General features: G+C 42.8%; 1 protein-coding gene across 1 annotated transcript; it reads left to right on the top strand.

Annotated features, from left to right (window-relative positions):
• Positions 1 to 217: 217 nt before the first annotated feature.
• ELAC1 (elaC ribonuclease Z 1) lies at positions 218 to 6466 on the top strand (the record flags this gene model as incomplete). The annotated part of the gene is made up of 3 exons (XM_083882828.1): positions 218 to 374; positions 3699 to 4157; positions 5515 to 6466. 3 exons carry the CDS (start codon positions 218 to 220, stop codon positions 6090 to 6092), a joined length of 1194 nt encoding a protein of 397 aa, XP_083738954.1. The 3' UTR covers positions 6093 to 6466.
• Positions 6467 to 16348: the final 9882 nt, after the last annotated feature.

Genomic DNA, 16348 nt, shown 5'->3' with positions numbered 1-16348 from the left:
CTGGAGATCACCTTCCTGCACAGCTCCAGCTGTTCCCTGGTGCTGTCCCTGACCATCCCTTATCTCTGTTATCTCCGTCTCTGTTCCAGGAGCCCCAGGTCAGGAATGTCTCTGGAGATCACCTTCCTGCACAGCTCCAGCCTTTCCCTGGTGCTGTCCCTGACCATCCCTTATCTCTGTTATCTCCATCTCTGTTCCAGGAGCCCCCAGGCTGGGAATGTCTCTGGAGATCACCTTCCTGGGCACGGGCGCGGCGTTCCCGTCCCCGGCGCGGGGCGCCTCGGCGCTGGTGCTGCGCAGGGAAGGGCAGTGCTGGCTCTTCGACTGCGGCGAGGGCACGCAGACACAGCTCATGAGGAGCCACCTCCGGGCAGGTCGGTGCTGTTTTGGGGCGGGGAGGAGCTGGGTGAGGCGCTTTGTCCCCGCTCAGGGGTGTTTGCATGCAGGATAAATCAGTGTGAGCACCAGAAGGGGTTGCTCCGGGTGGCAGCAGCTGCAGAACCTGCTCTGCAGCGAGCTCTGATTGCCCCTCGGTGCAGAGCTGCCTCCCAGAAACAATCTGAATTAATTTCTCGGGCTCGGCAGTTCCAAACGCACACCGCAGACCGGCTGGGAACAGGAAAGGTTTGTTGTTTATCTGCAGGCAGCTCCTGACAGAACCTGCAGTGAGCTTTCCTGTGGGGGAATGTCTCTTTTCGAGCGAGGCTGTGTGTGTTGGGGGTAACTTTAACCTTTTGGTAAATAAATCAGAAATGCAGCTCACTCCAATCACTGTGTTTTCACAGTCCTCAGAGGCAGGAGCTGACTTCTGTCTCCCCAGGAATGAAGGTGAACTGTCAGTTACAAACAGAAATATAAATTCCTGCTCCTCCAAAACCTATCAGGGAGTTTAATGCCACGTAGATAGATTAATTTCTACGGAATTTCATACTGAATTAATCTTAAAAGAAGGAGATTCTGTTGTTCCTGTGGCTCAGTCCCAGCAGGTGCTGGAGGAAATGCCTGGCTGTGTGGGAGAGGAGATAGAGGCAGCCTGGTTAAAGGATTGTCTGCAATTGAGAGAGAGTTCTGGGCTCTTCTGGCCCAGCCAGAGCAGGGCCCAGCTGGGGAGAGACAGCTCAGGCACTAAGGAAAGCCCAGACATCTACAGAGCAATTTTCCTCTTGTTTTAAACAAACCCATCAGGAGCACTGGGGTTGTTGCCTCTTAAAAAGCTGTGAAATCAAAACTGCATGGTGTTGGAGTCCAGAGCATCCCTCTGGGCGCCCTGGGAAGTCACAGACCTCGGTAGAGAGGCCTGGGACCCAAAAAAGAGGGTCTGGGGTCTGTGCAGGGGGGTTTGCCTGGCACAGAGCCCAGAAAGACACAGTCTTTGATTTTGGTCCATGTGAAAAACATCCAACAGAGAGAAGAATTGCAAGTCACAAAGGTGTTACTGAGAGTAGTGTAGTTATCACTGTGCAGAAGATTTTGTAGTTTTGGGTTTTTAGAATGTAGATGCAAAGGGACAAGATGGTGATTTTAGGGTGGTGCCCTGGGTTCTTCTTCTTCTCCCTTGGCATCCATCTTCTGCAGTGACGTGGGCACAAAGTAGTTTCAGTGGATTGGGTCAGAGTAGAGATGACCCTGTTAGTATAGGTGATAGAAATTGGCATAGAATTGTAAACAATGGGTACGTAGTTATCTGTATAAGAGGTAGCGACCTCCCATCACAGGGGGGAGTCGCCTTGTGTCCGAGCTGCTGAGAACACCTTGGCCGGACACAGGGGAGTCACCTCGTGTCCAGGCTGCTGTGAACACCATGGCCGGACACAGAGAATTGTAAGATAAGAACTAATAAACAACGCGAGAAACCAGAAAAGCAAGACCTTGAGACTCCTCATCATTCTCGCGCCGAACACCGAGCACCGAGCTCAGCACAGACACAGAGACACAGAGTCAGACAGCAGACCCTAAATCCTTCAGAGGTCAGGAGGGAAAATCACTCCCTTCGTGCCCACACGAACCACCAGCCAGCCTTGGAATCTCGGGTGGAAACAACCGGATTTAAACCCCGAGAGCATGGTGGTTTGGATTGGGTGATTTTTGATCTTTTGATGGGCTGGAGTCAAAAGGAGGAGCAACATAAATTCCTCATTGTGCTCCTTGTTAGTCTGCAGTTTTCCTGTAAGATTTAAGCTCAAATGCTCCCCAGCACTTCTTTGCATTTCACACCAGCCAGTCCCTTTCCATGCTTGTAGAAGGCTAAAAGCTAAAACTTGCATCTCTGCAGCCTTTTCTTGCCACATCAGGCCAGAACAAACCTCACGTGGAAGGGACGGGGAAAAAAAAACACCTTTTGGGTTGGGATTTGTTCGTTAAACAGTTTTTAATTGCCCTCCTGGCTTATTTCACACATCTGGCCAAACGTCGATCATTTCTGAATTGTCTGAATTATTAAAAAAAAACTATGGATATTGATGTAAAATATCCAACTATGAGGGACAAAGACTCTCTAACAGTTTAAAGTTAGAAAGTGTAGGTTTATTTATGTTTATTACGACGCCGGGATCCCTCCCAAATACACAAATACCTCAATCCACAGAGGATCACAGGGTCTTTTTATGTACAGGAGTATTGAATACCCAAAACACAAATGCTCATTCAAAACTCTGGTGCATCCCATTCCCTGCTCTGTATGGTAATTAGCCCAAAAAGCCATTAAGCATGAGTAGTTTGTTCTTTGAAATGGGTCGGTGGTCTTTTTTATGGGGTGGGGTCCCAAAATGATGAAGTAAGATGGGTCTTCCTCTCTTTGACTTTTTAACCTTTGACAGCTGAATCCTGTTTTTCCAGGACTGTTTGATTTATGATTGTATTGTATTCATGGGGTCTATTGATTATTCAGGATGCAAAAGCCTAGTTTGACAGCTTCATGATTTATCAGTTTCTTCCATGATTTATCAGCTCCTTCAATGATTTATCAGATCCTTCCGTGATCTATCAGTTCCTTCCGTGATCTATCAGTTCCTTCCGTGATTTATCAGTTCTTTCCATGATTTATCAGTTCCTTCCATGATTTATCAGTTCCTTCAGTGATTTATCAGTTCCTTCTATGATTTATCAGTTCCTTCAGTGATTTATCAGTTCCTTCAATGATTTATCAGTTCCTTCTATGATTTATCAGTTCCTTCAGTGATTTATCAGTTCCTTCAGTGATTTATCAGTTCCTTCTATGATTTATCAGTTCCTTCTATGATTTATCAGTTCCTTCTATGATTTATCAGTTCCTTCCGTGATTTATCAGTTCCTTCCATGATTTATCAGTTCCTTCCGTGATCTATCAGTTCCTTCCGTGATTTATCAGTTCCTTGTATGATTTATCAGTTCCTTCCATGATTTATCAGTTCCTTCCATGATTTATTGGTTCCTTCCATGATTTATCAGTTCCTTCTATGATTTATCAGTTCCTTCAGTGATTTATCAGTTCCTTCAATGATTTATCAGTTCCTTCTATGATTTATCAGTTCCTTCAGTGATTTATCAGTTCCTTCTATGATTTATCAATTCCTTCAATCCAGCTTCTGTTAACAGAAGGGAACTTTATCTACTTCACCTCAGCAATATCTATTTTAACTAAAGCCTTTAACTCTTCTAAATCAGCGCTTCAGCCACATTGTTTATTTCCCTCTCTTTTTTCCCCCTGTTCCAACCAACAGCCAGAATCACCAAGATCTTCATCACGCACCTGCACGGGGACCACATCTTCGGTCTGCCGGGGCTGCTGTGCACCCTCAGCCTGCAGAGCAGCCCCGACAGCAGCAGCAAAGCTCCTCTGGACATTTTCGGGCCGCTGGGGCTGCGCAGCTTCCTCCAGAGGAGCCTGGAGCTCTCCCACTCGCAGCTCCTCTTCCCCTACGCCGTCCACGAGCTGGTCCCCACGCCCGACCAGTGCCCGCCGCAGGAATTCAGGGATTTTTCTGGCTGGGACAGCGGGGATGGCTCTCCCGGGCGGGTGCTGCGCCTGGCGCCGGGGGAGGACTCGTACCTGCTGCTGGAGGATGAGCAGGTGGAGGTGAGGGCGTTCCGCCTCTTCCACCGCGTGCCTTCCTTCGGCTTCGTGCTGGAGGAGAAGCCCCGACCCGGGAGGCTCAACGTGCAGAAGCTGAAAGACCTGGGTACCTTATTTTTCCTATTGTTTTTTTCCTCTTTTATTATTTTTTTTCTCTTTTATTATTTTTCTCTTTTTTTCCTCTTTTTTTCGTCTTTTTGTGACCACCTTCCCACATGTTCTAGCGAATCAAAGCTATTTTTCTCTCTCCACAATCTATTTTAACTCAGTTTTTCCCTTTTCTCTCAGACAGTTTTGGCAGCTGACCCCCCACCCCTGTGCAGGGCTCTGAGCTGGTGTGTGACACTGATGGTGTCAGGGGAATGTCACAGCCCGTTTTCACTGTGGGGACAGCGAACAGGCCCAGGTGCCAGGGTTTGAACAGCTCAGGAAAACAGATGGCCAGTGAATTTGCATCATTTTATTGACTTAATACGAGCAGTGTAATTGGAATTGGGGGCTTTTCATGTGGTTTCCCAGAGCAGCTGTGGCTGCCCCTGGATCCTTGACAGTGTCCAAGGCCAGGCTGGAGCTCCCTAGGACAATTAAAAGTGTCCCTGCCCATGGAAGAATGAGCTTTGAGGTCCCTTCCTACCCAAGCCATTCTCGGATCCTGTTCCTGATAAGGTTACAACCTCCTAATTTGCAGAAAAAATGTGAAATATAAATTGACTTTTATATTGAGGCTGTAGCTCAGCGAGACAACTTTATGTCTAGCCCATCTCAAGTGATTTTAATACAATCAATATAATTGGGGGCTTTCTATGTGGTTTCCCAGAGCAGCTGTGGCTCCCCCATCCCTGGCAGTGTCCAAGGCCAGGCTGGAGCACCCTGGGACAATTAAAGCTGTCCCTGCCCATGGCAGGATGAGTTTTAAGGTACCTTCCTACCCAAGCCATTCTAGGATCCTGTTCCTGATAAGGTTACACTCTCCTAATTTGCACAAAAAATGTGAAATATCAATTGACTTTTATATTGAAATTTCTTTATTTTTAAGTTTTTTATACTGAGGTTATGCTCAGCAAGACAGCTTTATGTCTAGCCCATCTCCAGTGACTTTAATACAGTCAATGTAACTGGGGGCTTTTTATATAGTTTCCCTGAGCAGCTGTGGCTGCCCTTGGATCCCTGGCAGTGTCCAAGGCCAGGCTGGAGCCCCTGGGACAGTGGAAGGTGAACTTTGAGGTGCCTTCCTGCCCAAACCATTCTAGGATCCTGTTCCTGATAAGGTTACAATCTCTTAATTTGCACGAAAACTGTGAAATATCAATTGACTTTCATATTGAAATCTTCTTAAGTTTTTCATATTGAGGCTGTGCTCAGCAAGATAAATTCACGTCTAGCCCATCTGAGTGCTGTTTTAAAGCTGACAGGGATATAATAACACAATGAATTATCCCAACTCTGATGGGTGTTTCCCCTAGGGGTGCAGCCGGGCCCGCTGTACGGGAAGCTGAAGAGTGGCACAGAAATTGTCCTGGAGAGCGGCGCGGTGATTTCCCCGCAGGACGTGCTGGAACCACCAGTCCCCGGCAGGAAGGTCTGTGTGCTGGGGGACTGCTCGGCCCCGCTGGGGGACACGGCCCTGCGCCTCTGCCGGGGGGCTGACCTGCTGGTGCACGAGGCCACGCTGGGGGACAGCCACGGGGACACGGCCCGGCTGCGGGGACACAGCACGCCCCGTATGGCCGCAGAGCTGGCCCGGCGGTGCCGCGTCCACAGGCTGGTGCTGACACACTTCAGCCAGCGGTACCGCCCCGCGGGGGACACCGGGGACAGCAGGGACACTGCAGGGGACAGCCCTGGGGACACCGACACCAGGGACAGTGACACTGGGGACACCAGGGACAACGATGTCACCCAGCTGCGGAGACAGGCTGAGGCCGTGCTGGACGGCCAGCAGGTGATACTGGCCGAGGACTTCATGACCATAGAGATCCCGCTGAAAAGGGGAGAAGTTCATGATCACAGAGATCCCGCTGAAAAAGGCACAACTGACTAACTGAATCCCACTGAAAAAGTGACATCTGGGGACTTTGTGGCCATAGAGATCCCAGTGGAAAAGGGAGAAGTAGGGATATCATCACCATAGAGATCCCAGTGGAAAACAGACAACTGGGGACTTTGTGACCATAGAAATCTCACTGAAAAAGTGGCACCTGAGGACTTTGTGACCATAGAAATCCCATTGAAAAAGGGAAAACTGGGGACTTTGTGACCACAGAGATCACGGAGAAAAAAGTGGCAACTGGGGCCTTTGTGACCACAGAGATCCCAATGGAAGAGGCAAAACTGAGGACATCATCACCATAGAGATCCCGCTGAAAAAGGGAAAACTGACAACAGAGATCCCGCTGAAAAAGTGACACCTGGGGACTTTGTGACCATAGAGATCCCAATGGAAAAGGGACAACTGATAACAGAGATCCCACTGAACACCTGACAACTGGGGACTTCATCACCACAGAGATCCCACTGAAAAAGTGACAGCTGGAGATTTCATCACCATAAAGATCCCAATGGAAAAGGGACACCTGGGGACTTTGTGACCACAGAGATCACAGAGAAAAAGAGACAACTGAGGACTTTGTCACAACAGTGATCCCACTGAAGAAGTGAAAACTGGGGTCAAACTGCCGGGGAATCTGAGCCCAGACAATCAGACCCCTCTGAGTTTCCTCAGAGCCCAGTGCTGACTTAATGGAGAGAGAAACAGCTTTGATCCACCTGTCCAAAAAGTAAATTTAATAATAAAAAAATAACAAACAACAAGGTGTCCAGTGTATTGTAACAAACTAGACCAAGGCAGTAACAAGGGGCAAAATGTGGGGCCTGAGCTCTGACAGGGGTGTTTATGTACCCTGGTGTGGGGGGGGAGTTAAGGTGGGGTCTGGGGAAGGGTCCAATGGGAGACAACGATTGTGAATATCAAAATCCTTGCACCAAAAATCAGCCTATGGGAACATACACAGAACCAGGAATTTTCTGGCAACAATTTACATAACACATCAATCAGCCTTTTGCTTATGGCACTGAAAACTTGGAGTTTCCCAAAGCGTTTTTCCAGGGTTCTCTTCTTCCCCAGGGAAACTGGGGACTACACTGGGGACTTTGTGACCACAGGGATCACAATGGAAAAGTGACAGCTGGGGACTTTGTGACCACAGAGATCCCAGTAAAAAAGTAAAAAATGGGGACTTTGTGACCATAGAGATCCCAATGGAAAAGGGAGAACTGGGGACTCTGTGACCATAGAAATCTCACTGAAAAAGTGACACTTGAAGACTTTGTGACCATTGAAACCTCATTGAAAAAGGGAAAACTGGAGACTTTGTGACCACAGAGATCCCACTGAAAAAGTGACACCTGGGGCCTTATCACCATAGAGAGCCCAATAAAAAAGTGACAATTGAGGACTTACCACCATAGAGATCCCAGTAAAAAGTGAAAACTGGGAACTTTGTGACCATAGAAATCCCACTGAAAAAGAGAGAACTGGGGACTTTGTGACCACAGAGATCCCAATGGAAAAGGGAGAACTGGGGACTTTGTGACCACAAGGATCCCAATGGAAAAGGGAGAACTGAGGACTTTGTGACCACAGAAATCCCAATGGAAAAGGGAGAAGTGGGGCCTTATCACCATAGAGATCCCAGTGAAAAAGTGAAAACTGGGAACTTTGTGACCACAGAGATCCCACTGAAAAAGAGAGAACTGGGGACTTTGTGACCATAGAGATCCCACTGAAAAAGGGAGAACTGGGGGACTCTGTGACCACAGAAATCCCAATGGAAAAGGGAGAACTGGGGACTTATCACCATAGAGATCCCAGTGAAAAATTGAAAACTGGGGACTTTGTGACCATAGAGATCCCAATGGAAAAGGGAGAACTGAGGACTTACCACCATAGAGATCCCAGTAAAAAAAGGGAAAACTGGAGACTTTGTAACCAAGATATCCCAATGGAAAAGACAAAACTGGGGAGTTCATCACCACAGAGATCCCAATGGAAAAGGGACGCCTGGGGACTCTGTGACCATAGAAATCCCACTGAAAAAGGGACAACTGGGGACATCGTCACCATAGAGATCCCAGTAAAAAAAGTGAAAACTGGGCATTTTGTGACTACAGAGATCCCACTGAGAAAGTGACAACTGGGGACTCTGACCACAAAGATCCCAGTGGAAAAGGGAGAACTGAGGACTCTGTGACCACAGAAATCTCACTGAAAAAGTGACACCTGAGGACTTTGTGACCATTGAAACCCCATTGAAAAAGGGAGAACTGGGGACTTTGTGACCACAGAGATCCCAATGGAAAAGAGAGAACTGGGGACTTATCACCATAGAGATCCCAGTAAAAAGTGAAAACTGGGGATTTTGTGACCATTGAGATCCAAAGAGAAAACTGAGGACTTTATGACAACAGAGATCCCAATGAAAAAGTGACAAGTGACAACTGAGGTCCCACTGAAAAAGGAAAAACTGGGGACTCTGTGACCACAAAGATCCCAATACAAAAGTGAGAAGGGTGGTGCTGAGCTGTCTGTGGGGACAGGGAGCAGGGTGGGCTGGCACAGCCCTGGAACATTTGAGCCTTTGGTGCCCAGATGGGCTCTGTGGAACTGCAGGGAATTGTCACTTCTGTAAAGGGAGAGGAGAGGATGCAGTTGGTAATGGGGCTCTTCTCATTCCCCACCTGCATATGAATTTTTATCATAAATAAATACACTTCAGGCTTCCTGACAGTGTTTTTTCTGAATTTTATATTTTATTTTATAGTGGTTTTAGTGAATTATATAATATATAATATTATATTTTATAGTGGTTTTAGTGAATTACTCTCTAACAATTCAATCCACTCAAAGTTCTAAAGCATCAACATTTTCATACCCAGAAACATTTTGGAGGTGTGCTCTGGAAGCCTCAAGGCAGGTGGCCAGTGGTCTTTATTAAACCATCCCTCCAAAAGCATTTTAAAGGATAAACCATCCTGATGGAAGCGTATTTGTGTCTGCAGAAACGCTCCTGTGTGTGAGGTTTTTATCATTTTTTCTTTGTGTTGGGACTCGGTTTATTATTATTATTATTATTATTAATAATAATAATAATATTATTATTATTATTATTATTTCTTATCTATATTACAGTCTCACCAGCTGTGAGCTCTAAGTAGCAAGTTAGAAAACGAAGGTAAAACAGAGTACCTTTGACTCTTTCCAAGGTTATTTAAGTGCTAATCACCCAATAACGAGGTATTTATTTATATTATTTATATTATTATATTATATTATATTGTACTGTATTATATTATATTGTACTGTATTGTATTATATTATATTATATTATATTATATTATATTATATTATAATTTTTAATAATTTTTATAATTTTTTATAATTTTTTAATAATTTTTTATAATTTTTTATAATTTTTTATATTTCTGGCTCAGTAATGACCACCCCAGGCCCCCAATATGGACCTTTTTCACCCAATTACAGAAAACCACCCAAACCCATGAAGAAGGAGGAGGAAGAAGATGAAGAAGAAGGACTTGGCCAACACCCAAAACCCTCCATCTCACTCACATTTATCACTACACACTAAAATCCTGAAATCTCAATTTCCAGAATCCCACCACCTGTGGGGGAATTTGTGCTCAGTCTGTTCCTGCAGTGACTTCATTCCTTCCCTCGTTAATGAACATACAGACCCCACTTTTATCTTCTCCCCAGCTCGAACCAGGAGCTGGAATTTCCCAAATTTTGGCTGGGTTTGCTGATCCAAAGCCCAACCCGTGCTGTTGACAGGGTCTCTCCTCCTGGGAGCTGGAATTTGGCAGAGTCTGCCCACCCCTGGGGCTCTGTCAGGGCTGTCCTGGGGCTGAAATCCAACAAAACCTCCAAAGATAAATAAAGGGATGTGATTCCCTGGTGTCTGTGTGGATCAAGGTGAATTCCACATACTCTCCCTGCCCTTTGTTATAAATATATATTATAAAACTGTCTTGTCACAAGATGTGTGCTATACAATTAATAATGTGGTGGTAAGGATATAGGATATAAGGTTTTTTATTTTCTGCTGTTAGTAAAAAAAAATTAAGCATAGTGGTAATAGTTGATGTAAGTCTGCTTAAACTGTTTGTTTGGTCAAAATAACATCCAGTAAAAATATAAAAAATATTATTTTAGTGATGCACCAAGTATCAGCATCTGCCACGTAAAAAAAGCACATTCCAAGGCCCAGGCTGGAGGGGATAATGAAGACACAGCCCAGAAACACACAGGCTCTAGAAAGGCAAACCCAAAGAAAAAACATAAAAAACAGTTCCTAAAATACAGAAACTAGTTTATGGAAATATATGAATATTCATAAACCGATGCAATAAAAAGAATATTTAACAAATGTCTCTAAAATAGCAAAGTGTGGACTCAGCTGAGTGCCGAGTCACCCCACTGGCCGTACTTTGCTTTTTTAATCTCCTAATTGTCTTAGGGTTTTTTTAATTAAACATATTTCTTAAAATTTACCAAAAACTAAAGCTCATTTTTCACGCCTTCAAACAGACTCTGCCTTGCCTGTGGTTGTGGTAAATCACAACTAGAACACACCAACATCCATAATTGTAAATTCTTCAGGTGTGGAGAGATGCTTTGATTTTTAAAGCAGTGATGGTGGGAAGAGCTGCAGGCTGGAGGAACACGAGCTCTGGGGCAGCAGCCCACTGATCTCTGTGTTTTCCTCTCAGAAATACCATGTAAGGCTGGAGGAACACAAGCTCTGGGGCAGCAGATCTCTGTGTTTTCCTCTCAGAAACACCGTGTAAAGCAGGCAGGGTCTGTGGGTGATGCAGACAAGTCCTGTCTCCTCACAAACTGACTTTTATTTCTCTGATACAAACCCTGCAGAGGCCTCGGTACCACGCTCTGTTTAGTGTAGAAATTTTTTTGTGGATGGTGGGACAAGGAACTCTGCAGAGCTGAGATGTTCTAGAAACACGTGGGTTTATTATTACAGGTATTATTGCAGGTAAAGAGGGCTTTGCCTTCAGCCACCAGCCTGGGCTGGAGAAAAGCCCTAAAGAGAGAATGGGGAGAGAGAGAGAGAAGGGAAGGGAAGGGAAGGGAAGGGAAGGGAAGGGAAGGGAAAAGAGAAGAGAAGAGAAGAGAAGAGAAGAGAAGAGAAGAGAAGAGAAGAGAAGAGAAGAGAAGAGAAGAGAAGAGAAGAGAAGAGAAGAGAAGAGAAGAGAAGAGAAGAGAAGAGAAGAGAAGAGAAGAGAAGAGAAGAGAAGAGAAGAGAAGAGAAGAGAAGAGAAGAGAAGAGAAGAGAAGAGAAGAGAAGAGAAGAGAAGAGAAGAGAAGAGAAGAGAAGAGAAGAGAAGAGAAGAGAAGAGAAGAGAAGAGAAGAGAGCTCAGGGGTAGAAATGGGGCAAGAGCAGGGGAAAAGCGTGGGGAGAAAACAGGAGCAAGAGAGAGAGAGAGGAAGAGAGGAAGGGCCAAGAGGGGGAGAGAAGAGAGGAGGGTAAGAGAGGCAAAAGAAGAGAGTTAAGAGGGTAAGAGAGGGGGAAAGAGGTAAGAGGGCCAGAGAAGAGAGAGATCACCTTGTTCCAATCCATTAGATCTTTTTTTTTTGTGTTGAATATTGTAATTTACAGTGACCAACCAGTGCGAGATACAAAACCTACAAACTTTGCATGCAGCCTATAAGAACTACTGTATTATCATGTCATTTTATATTCTAAACTCTACAGACCACTTTTCTTATCTGTTTTCTCCCTGATGCCTTTGGCAGGGTGGAAAGGCAACATTCCTGAGTCTTTTGTTTTCCTGTCCTTCAACCCATCTCCAGCTCATCACCGTTTTCCTGCCTGCCATGGTCACATCCCAAAACTGGCTTTCATTCCTATTTCACTCACAGGTTTTACACCTGCAGTATTTCTTACCAGACAATCCTATCCATCAGTCCTTCCTGTCCCATCTTTCCCAACAGTTTGGGGCGCTCAGGAGCTGAGCTGCTCCACCTCTGCTGGGTCTCACACAGGGAAAAAAACAACAACTTTATTGTCCCAACTCATTTTGCTCCATCTGCTTCTGGGACAACCCCAAACTGCTGTGGCAGGAGGTTTAGGGCACAGACTCAGGCCTTTGGTTTAGGGCCCAAATTCCGGGTGAGAATGGGCAATTTTGGGTAAAAACAGCAAGGGAAGAGGGTGTCAAACTGAAGGGACAGGTGAGGATCTCTTCATGAAATAGGTCTGGGGGTTTGTTACACAGTTGAAGCATCAGTGCAATTTTAATGCCATTTATTGCATATGGAAAATCAAGGAAGGAAATGTTCCTTTCCCCTGGACTGAGGAGAAAAGCTTGAGGCTGCTCAGTCTGTGCTCAAGGCCAGATCATTTGTTATCAATTAAAAAAAAATTATTGCTTTGGGGCACGTCAGTGAATCAGTGCTGGGATTATGTACCAGTTCTGTACTTTCAATTTAATGTATTTTATTTTATTTATCATTAATCATTTTTATTTATTTCAATTTAATGTATTGAATACATTCACCAGTTCCGTACTTTCAATTTAATGTATTTTATTTTATTTATTATTATTTATTTTTTATTTATTTCAATTCATTGTATCGAATACATTCAATTTAATGTATTTTATTTTATTTATTATTATTTATTTTTATTTATTTCAATTGAATGTATCGAATACATTCACCAGTTCTGTACTTTCAATTTAATGTATTTTATTTTATTTATCATTATTTATTTTTTATTTATTTCAATTTAATGTATTGAATACATTCACCAGTTCTGTACTTTCAATTTAATGTATTTTATTTTATTTATTATTATTTCTTTTTTATTTATTTCAATTTAATGTATTGAATACATTCACCAGTTCTGTACTTTCAATTTAATGTATTTTATTTTATTTACTATTATTTATTTTTATTTATTTCAATTTTAATGTATTGAATACATTCACCAGTTCCGTACTTTCAATTTAATGTGTTTTATTTTATTTATTTTTTTTTATTTCAATTTAATGTATCAAATACATTCACCAGTTCTGTACTTTCAATTTAATGTATTTTATTTTATTTATCATTATTTATTTTTTATTTATTTCAATTTAATGTATTGAATACATTCACCAGTTCTGTACTTTCAATTTAATGTATTTTATTTTATTTATCATTATTTATTTTTTATTTATTTCAATTTAATGTATCGAATACATTCACCAGTTCCGTACTTTCAATTTAATGTATTTTATTTTATTTATTATTATTTATTTTTATTTATTTCAATGTAATGTATCGAATACATTCAATTTAATGTATTTTAGCCTTTGAAAAGGAGTCACAGCTGCCCCTTCTCCAGCGTGTCCTGGCTTACCCTGCCCCACTCTCAGTCTGGACACCAAATCACCTCATAAACCTGAATTAAATTAATGGGGACGCGTGTGCCGGTCAGGAAAGGTTCCCACCATAAATTGTTTATTTTCCCAACGAGTTTATCCTTCCATTAATCATCTCTGGATCACCAGAGACCAAAATTCCTTTGCATTCACACAGTTCTGCCCCAGAGTTCCACCTGACAAAGACTCTGCTCGGGACTTTGAGGGAGTTTTGACAAGTTCTGGGTACGTAAAGTAAAAATTATCTTAAAATTATCCTTCAGCTGAGAATAACTCATTTTAAACACCCTCCTGCCTTCCTGGAAGAGTTCCCCTGAGTTGAGTCAGGAAAGAAACACCACCTGCACTTGGAAGGGTTTTTGTGTGTTTGTTTGTTTGTTTGTTTGTTTGTTTGTTTGTTTGTTTGTTTGTTTTGTGGGGGTTTTTTGGGGTTTTTTGGTTGGTTGGTTGGTTGGTGGTTTTTTTGGGTTTTTTTTTTTGTTTGGTTGGGTTTTTTTGTTTGTTTTTTTGTTTTTTTTTGGTTGGTTGGTTGGTTGGTTGGTTTTGTTTTGTTTTGTTGTTGGGGGTGTTTTTTTGTTTGTTTTGGGGGGGGTTTCTGGGGTGTTTTTTTGGTGGGTTTTTTTGTTTGTTTGTTTTGGGTTTTTTTTGTTTTTTGTTTTGTTTTGGGGTTTTTTTTGTTGGTTGGTTGGGTTTTGGGGTGTTTTTTGGGTTTGGGTATTTTTTGTGTGTATGGATTTTATTTGGTTTGGGTTTTTTGGGTGTTTTTTGAGTTTGTTTGCTTGTTGTTTGTTTGTTGGGTTTGGGGTTTTTGTGTGTGTGTGTTTGGTTTGGTTTGGTTTTTTTGGTTGGTTTGATTTTTGGGTTTGGGGGGTTTTGTGTGTGTGGGTTTGGTTTGTTTTTTTGGGTTTGTTTGTTGTTTGTTTGTTTTTTGGGGTTTTGTGTGTCTGTGTTTTGGTTGGTTTCTTGGGGTTTTGTTTTGGTTTGGTTTTTGGAGGGTTTTGGGGGGGGGTTTTGTTGTTTTGTTGGGGTTTTTCATTTGTGGGGTTTGTTGTTGTTTTTTTTGGTTGGTTGGTTGGTTGGTTTGGTTTTTTGGGTGTTTTTTGGCTTTGGGTTTTTTTGTGTGGATGTTTGGTTTGGGGTTTGGGGTGTTTTTGGGTTTGTTTGTTTGTTTGTTGGAGGTTTGTGGGTGGGTGGGTTTTGGTTTGGTTTTTTTGGTGTTTTTTGGGTTGGTTTGATTTTTGTTTTTTGGGTTTTTGTGTGTGTGTGTCTTGTTTGGTTTGATTTTTTTGTGTTTTTTGGGTTTGTTTGTTGTTTGTTTGTTTTTGGGGGTTTTGTGTGTGTGTGTCTTGTTTGGTTTGGTTTTTGGGGTTTGTTTGTTGTTTGTTTGTTTTTTGGGGGTTTTGTGCTCATCTTCCAAAGGGGCATCACTCTTCCAGTGTGTGTGGAAGGGTTTGGTTGGTTTGGTTTAGATGAGCCTTGAATTGTGGGGTTTGTTGTTGTTTTTTTTGGTTGGTTGGTTGGTTGGTTGGTTTGGTTTTTTGGGTGTTTTTTGGCTTTGGGTTTTTTTGTGTGGATGTTTGGTTTGGGGTTTTGGGTGTTTTTTTGGGTTTGTTTGTTTGTTTGTTGGAGGTTTGTGTGTGGGTGGGTTTGGTTTGGTTTTTTGGGGGGTTTTTGGTTTTTTGGGGGTTTTGTGTGTGGGTGTTTGGTTTGGTTTTTTGGGTGTTTTTTGAGTTTGTTTGGTTTTTGGTTTTTGGGATTTTGTGTGTGTGTGTTGTTTGGTTTGGGGTTTTTTTGGGTGTTTTTTGAGTTTGTTTGTTTGCTTGTTGTTTGTTTGTTGGGTTTGGGGTTTTTTTGTGTGTGTGGGTTTGGTTTGGGTTTTTTGGTGTTCTTTGGGTTTGTTTGATTTTTGTTTTTGGGGATTTTGTGTGTGTGTGTTTTGGTTTGGGGTTTTTGGATTTTTTGGGGTTTGTTTGTTTGCTTGTTGTTTGTTTGTTGGGTTTGGGGTTTTTTTGTGTGTGTGGGTTTGGTTTGGTTTTTGGGGTTTGTTCGTTGTTTGTTTTTTTGGAGGGTTTTTTGTGTGTCTGTGTTTTGGCTGGTTTGTTGGGGTTTTGTTTTGTTTTTTGGAGTTTTTTTTTTTTGTTGTTTTGTTGGGGTTTTTTATTTGTGGGGTTTGTTGTTGTTTTTTTTGGTTGGTTGGTTGGTTGGTTTGGTTTTTTGGGTGTTTTTTGGCTTTGGGTTTTTTTGTGTGGATGTTTGGTTTGGGGTTTTGGGTGTTTTTTTGGGTTTGTTTGTTTGTTTGTTTGTTGGAGGTTTGTGGGTGGGTGGGTTTGGTTTGGTTTTTTTGGTGTTTTTTGGGTTGGTTTGATTTTTGTTTTTTGGGGGTTTTGTGTGTGTGTGTCTTGTTTGGTTTGATTTTTTTGGTGTTTTTTGGGTTTGTTTGTTGTTTGTTTGTTTTTGGGGGTTTTGTGTGTGTGTGTCTTGTTTGGTTTGGTTTTTGGGGTTTGTTTGTTGTTTGTTTGTTTTTGGGGGGTTTTATGTGTCTGTGTTTTGGCTGGTTTCTTGGGGTTTTGTTTTGGTTTGTTTTTTGGGGTTTTTTGTTGTTTTGTTGGGGTTTTTCATTTGTGGGGTTTGGTGGTTTTTTTGGTTGGTTGGTTTGGTTTTTTGGGCGTTTTTTGGCTTTGGGTTTTTTTGTGTGGATGTTTGGTTTGGGGTTTTGGGTGGGTTTTGGGATTGTTTGTTTGTTTGTTTTTTTGTTTGTTTGTTGGAGGTTTGTGGGTGGGTGGGTTTGGTTTGGTTTTTTGGGGGTTTTTGGGGGTTTTTTGGTTTTTGGGGGTTTT

Source organism: Zosterops lateralis (assembly GCF_965231275.1).
Source record: "Zosterops lateralis genome assembly, chromosome: Z".
Taxonomy (NCBI): domain Eukaryota; kingdom Metazoa; phylum Chordata; class Aves; order Passeriformes; family Zosteropidae; genus Zosterops; species Zosterops lateralis.
Note: the sequence above shows the minus strand (reverse complement) of the source record. Positions and strands in the feature narration are given on the sequence as shown.